Source organism: Eumetopias jubatus, unplaced genomic scaffold, assembly GCF_037043125.1.
Source record: "Eumetopias jubatus isolate StellerSeaLion01/CBP00866 unplaced genomic scaffold, mEumJub1_p1.0 scaffold_6, whole genome shotgun sequence".
In the NCBI taxonomy this organism is placed as follows: Eukaryota; Metazoa; Chordata; class Mammalia; order Carnivora; family Otariidae; genus Eumetopias; species Eumetopias jubatus.
The window spans coordinates 43,937,041-43,943,040 of record NW_028274812.1 but is presented as its reverse complement, the minus strand read 5'-3'; the positions used below and the strand labels follow the sequence as shown (position 1 = coordinate 43,943,040).

Here is a 6,000-nt window from a genome sequence, read left to right as displayed (position 1 = left end):
CTCCCTGTGCATCCTTGAGACCATGAGTTTGGCTTGTAATACCATCGGCCCAGAAAGGGAATAGACTGCCTTAGGGGGTAACTGAGTCTAAGACCTGAAGCAGGAAAAAAATCAAAATGTGTCTGGAACATGCTGTTGTTTTCAGATACTATGGATACTTTTAGAAATGTCAGAGTCCTGAAAGGACATTGGCATCAACATAATGGGACTTCCTATTGATCAAGTTGTGAGACTTTGAGCATCAAATACAAGCACAGCAAGGTAGTCATAACAAAAAAGTAGTTTGAACTTTTTAGTAAGTAGGGGAGTATTCATATTTTTATTTTTTTTAAGATTTTATTTATTTGAGAGAGAGAGGGCACAAGTGGTGGGGAGGGGCAAAGGGAGAGGGAGAAGCAGATGCCCCACCGAGCAGGGAGCCTGATGCGATGCAGGGCTCAGTCTCGATCCCAGGACCCCAGGATCATGACCCGAGCCAAAGGCAGCTGCTTAGCAGACTGAGCCACCCAGGTGCCCCTGTACTGAGTATTTTATTCCTTCTAATAATTTTGTCTGTTTACAATATTTACATATATAGTTATTTCCAACCAGGTAAGCGTCAAAGAAAAAATACACAGAACTAGGAACTTGGCCAAACAATCCTGGCAGAGGTACTAAAATAAAAAATAGGGTGGATTTATTAGCATAAATAATAGGATATAAGGTGAGCACAAATAATAACCATGTAGCAGGTGGCACAGGTGGTCATATACAATAATTAAGGAAGAGAGACAATTCAACACTGTATTTTAAAACATGAATTATTCAATGTCCTGAAGAGATAAGTTAACTACACAAACTAAATCCCTCATTACCAAGAAATGAAAGCTCTAGAATCAAGATTCCCAATAAGGAATGCAGCCATTTTAAATAATGAAAACAGAACAGATCAAAATATCCGAATGACAAGCCAACAGGGTAGGCATTACCAGCCATGCAAAGCTTAATACATCATAACTGCAAAAGATGCCAAGTTTCAAGGACAAATATTTATAAGAAGAGGAATAGTTTAACACACACACACACACACACACACACACACACACACACACACACACACACCACACACACACAAACAGCTTGGCAGGGTGACTCACAATTGAATTACCGCAGCCTACTACACAATCAGGCCAGACCGTGTCTAGACCAAGATTCACCTGGTCAATAACCCAGATCCTCTCTTTTTCCTTCACTTCTGGTCAGACCACTGAAACTCAGGAAAGCACTAATACTGAGACACTGGGAATAGATCACGTTAAGAATCATATACTGGGAAGTTATTAAGTAAGTACGGAAATAACAAGAAATTACCCAAACCATAGTCTTAATGTTTTAGAATAGGTTGAAGGGAATGTGCAATAATACATTTTATAATCACTCCTTATAGGTGTCTTTTACCAGCTGTTTAAGGTGTTATTTCAAAAGACTTATCCATACTAAATTTGTACTCACAGTTCAAAATTTTTCAGAAAATTTAGTCAATTTTGCAATTAACGTTTAAATACTCAAGAAAATTTAGGGTTCCTTAATTTTTTTGGTATGAATTTAATGAAGCAATCCTTAAATGAAGTATCTATAGCTTTGGATATTCTTCATATCTAAAAGTGCCTCAGACAATGAAAACCTCTATTAATTATTATTTTAAAAATTCATAATTCAGGGGCACCTGGGTGGCTCGGTCGTTAAGCGGCTGCCTTCGGCTCAGGTCATGATCCCAGGGTCCTGGGATCGAGCTCCGCATCGGGCTCTCTGCTCGGCAGGAAGTCTGCTTCTCCCTCTCCCACTTCCCCTGCTTGTGTTCCCTCTCTCGTTGTCTCTCAGTCTGTGTTAAAATAAGTTTAAAAAAATCTTAAAAAAATTCATAATTCAAAAGAGAAAGTCTGTAATTATGGAATCCTAACAGCCCCTGCTAGAATCTAAAGGAGGAAGTGATTTTAAAAGGACTTAAGAAAGACAAAGCTTGAGTTGTCTATTTCTACCCAACAGTCATCATTTGCTTGGTTTTGAAGGACAAATGAATCATAACTTAGTAGGAATCACATTTCCATATTAACCACTTGGGTAGATGCCATGATATGTGATTGATATATGATTACTGCACATTCTCCTTCTAACTACAGGCTTTAAGTTGTGTTGAGGGTAGGTCTCCCAGAGGAACAAAGAATCTGAAGCACAATATGTTAGCTCAAGAAAACAGAAAACTCAAAAAGGTCAGTACCTCAGAAAGCTACAGTTTGACCAGCTGCCAGATCCTTAGGAATACCACGGAACTGTAAGGATGCCTCTCAAAGAAGGAAAAGCATTAGTCACATCTAATCTGACACATGAGAATAAACACAGAGATAATAATAGAAAAATCACATGATTTTGGCAAATAATAAATATTCACACTTTGCACATCTTGGGTGAAGGAAAAAAATAGGAAAAAAAACAACAGAAAAGAGTTCATCTAACTTGTTAGCTTTATGAGGGCTACCTTCCTGGCATTTGCTCCTGAGTGAATAGGAGAAGCAATCTTGGGAAGACCCAACCCCAGTTAAAAAAAAAGAGGTGGGGGGGAACAAAACCAACCAAAAAACAAAACCAAAACAAACAGAAACATCTCTGGTAATACAAGTATTCCATCTGCACAATTAAGCACAATGTCAATTACTTCAACTGCTGTATCACACTGCCTGGCACTGATTATACAACTTCACAAGTCATGAAGATAAACCTGAAATTATAAAACCTGTTGGGAGAGCTGGTATTCAGAATGGTACTCAATATGGCCAATAGTTCTGTACATATATGGACACATGTCGATATCCCGAAGGTGCTGTGTGGAGCTGGGGAGGCTGAAATGTGACTAGAAAGCTTTTCATGATTATGGCTTTTTTCTCATTTCTTCATCCCAATCAAAATCCAATGCTTCGTCATCTAGTTCTGATAAAGTAAATAGAGAGTTTTTGGAAAGAAGCAATCTCTCAGTGGACCCCTCCAGCTGAAAAGTTTTCCTTTCCCTGCCAAGCACTATAGCTGCGGCCCTGGGAGGAGGGCTGGGGTCTCTTGCCCCCTGGTTCTCACTTTCAGGAAGAGGAGGGGATCCTGATTTGGATTCAGAGGGGGAAGTAAAGGAGAAGTTGGCCAATTTGGCTAATGTGCAAGCATGAACCTTACTGCTCTTATTATTGCATGAGACCTCTTCCTTTCTGTCTCTTTGACAAGTAAGAGGAGAACGCCCAGTCTGGCTCCCAAGCTTAAATTCAGGCTGGGTAACTCCTCCTTCAGGGCCATGTTCACTTTTCTCTCTTGATCTGTCTTCCTCCGGTGCCTGCTGGGACACTTCCTTTGCCTTACCCTGTGGCTGATTTGAGTTTCTGCTTCCTGAGGTAGAGGCCAACTTTTGTGGTCCCTTCCCAGGCAGAGCTCCTTCTCTTCTTGCTCTCTGGTGAGTTCTGGGACTTGGAACTGCTCCTTTAGTTGTGCCAGGAGGCACAGGACTGTGGTCTTCAGGGGAGTGGGTCAGTTTTGACTTCTGTTTGAAAATAAATTTTGCCAGTTTGGCCAGGGGGGGACCTGGACTCTCAACACTTTCAAGCTCAGGCTCTTCCATCTGAGCAAGGGATTTCTGTCTCTTTCTTTTGGGAGTCTCCAGTGTTCCTTCAGGGCCATGGGCAGAACTGGACCGAGGCTGAGAAGGGCCTATGGGCTGTAAAGGCACCATGGCGGGGCTCCTGAATAACTCCTGGGCGCTGGTCTTGCGCAGCTGGTGCAGCTTCCTGGAGACGTGATGAGTCAGTACTGAGTCTGGTTCACCAGCAGACCGTGCTACTTCGGAAACGATTGCTGCCCTTTTTGCCTCTTTCCCTTCAACATGGTCTGGCCTCAATGGAGCTTCTGTCTCTCCTGGTGCTAGAAGCTGTCCAGTTTCCAATTTGCTCCTTTGGCCTGGCTCACCCTTTACCTTACCCTGAGATTTGTTCTTGAAATTTTGCAAAGCCATTTTCCCGCCAGTTGTTTCGGGAAATACAGGCACAGTGTTTTGAGGTTCAAGCTGATGAGTTGCTATGGAGTCAAACCAGTCCAAACTGTCATCTTTGCTATTTTTGTGCTCAGCGGAATATTTTCTATTTGTTGGTCTATTAGGCTCCCCATGGGATAGGGGATCGGGAAGTGGGCTTCCTTCAGGACTGCGTCCAGGAGAGGAGGTCAGCATGCTACAGTTCACTTCCTGCTGTGCTGATAAGATTCTGGACTTTGATGCTTCTCCTGGGTCATTTTTGGAGGATCCTGGGTTAGTCTCTGCCTCCACTGCCTGTGGCTGGGATTGGTGCACACTCTGATTTTGTAACCTGTAGCAGAGATAAGTAAGGAAAACGTATTGAAGAGAAGAGAATTTGCATTAACCTTTCCATTTCTTTAGTATCTGAGATGCCATCTAAAGGGCTTGAGTCCAACATAATTCCAAGTTAATGCCAAATATAGTCTCTTAGAGCAGCAGGAGGAAATTATCCTTTCTCATCAAGTATAGAATTTAAGTGCTCTGATAATCATTTTAAAATTTAGTGAAACAAAGGAAATGAAATAGCAGATTTGTCTACTTTTTAAGCTCTCCCTACAAGTCCATTTAAGTTATTTAAGACTGTTTGAAGGTCAGTGTAAAATACTCATTCTCATCTCTCCTGTTAAATGTTCTGCTACAAGACAGGCTTGTCGCTATTTGCACGGTGGCCAGTTGCTGATCAAGTGGTTGTTTCATAGCCAGTTTGCAGATCAGAAACAGAGTGGAAGAACAGAAATTATGATCTCCTCACATCTCTTTACCTGAGTATTGAATGTTAGTGCACCTAAAAGTCACCTTCCTTGGGTGGAGAGACCATGATTCCTCAGCACTGTGGCTCACACAGCCCTGCGGCGACACGTGCACGGCACACGCCCTCCAGGCAACTGGGATATCTTTCCTGCAAAGCTCAGCCCACGTTTCAGCATGTGCTCTGGGCAGCTACTCTCTATCAAGCCAACAGAGATGAAACCTACTGACCTCCTGGAATGAAGGATCATTCCTTCATTATCAGTGATAATCATTTTTAATCTTGGGCATATTAGAAACTGAAATAATGCCAGAGGACCAATTTGTAACAGAGATGGTAGTTTCTCAAAAGGAGGTCCTTCAGAAAGCCCTTCCTAACAACTCAGAAATGGCTTCTCAGTATAAGGGGCAACATGACCCTGCTTCCATGTGTTAAATTTGAAAAGGAATTAAACCAAAAAAGTGGATGAGTAAATTATTCTAAGTCATGTGTAATCATTGAAAAAGGCGTAGAAGAAAAGACATTAAATTTAAATGCATTCTAAATTTAAATATATTTAAATACATTAAAATGTTAATGGTAGGCCTCTCTGGGAAATAAGATTATATGCGATTTTTGCTTTCTTAATTTATTACTGTTACTTTCCAAATACTTTCCAAAATACTTTATAAAGAACATGTATTACTTCTTATGATCAGGAAAAAACCCGCAAAAAATTATTGTAAAAATACTGGGTTATATTCACTCATTGTAGATTTGGACACATCAATACAGCAAAATCCATATTCATTGTAGTCCTAACCAAACAACAAGAAAAAAGAAATAGCTTTCAAAATTACTACTGTCTGATATACATCAAATTGAGGTTAGGGATGGATATTCATAATTGTTAAAGCTCCATAAAAATGTTCTAAAAGATAGGGAATTTTAAAGGGGTAGAATAATTTAGCCCTACCATTTTAGTCTAATTCTGACTTTGGCAATTAAATTCTCCCCGACATAAAATGTCGGCAGTTTTACTATACATTCCTAAAACACAGCTTCTTTGCATTCTGTTTTCAGGTGGATACAATGGCCACCATTCGAGGCTGGCTGTCACTAGTAAGCATTTTCCAGAATAAAAGTGTGATAAAAATACAAATAGTTGTTTTACTCATATTTGATCCCC

At 40.7% G+C, this 6,000-nt stretch overlaps 1 protein-coding gene across 1 annotated transcript in view; it reads right to left on the bottom strand.

Moving 5' to 3' along the window:
- Nucleotides 1-1,090: 1,090 nt before the first annotated feature.
- The window catches only part of MCM9 (minichromosome maintenance 9 homologous recombination repair factor), a 98,209-nt gene continuing 93,299 nt past the window's right edge, over nt 1,091-6,000 (bottom strand). Inside the window, exon 13 of the mRNA XM_028117010.2 lies at nt 1,091-4,373. Coding sequence (XP_027972811.1) covers nt 2,906-4,373 — 1,468 coding nt within the window. The 3' untranslated portion in view covers nt 1,091-2,905. The remainder of the gene's footprint in view (nt 4,374-6,000) is intronic.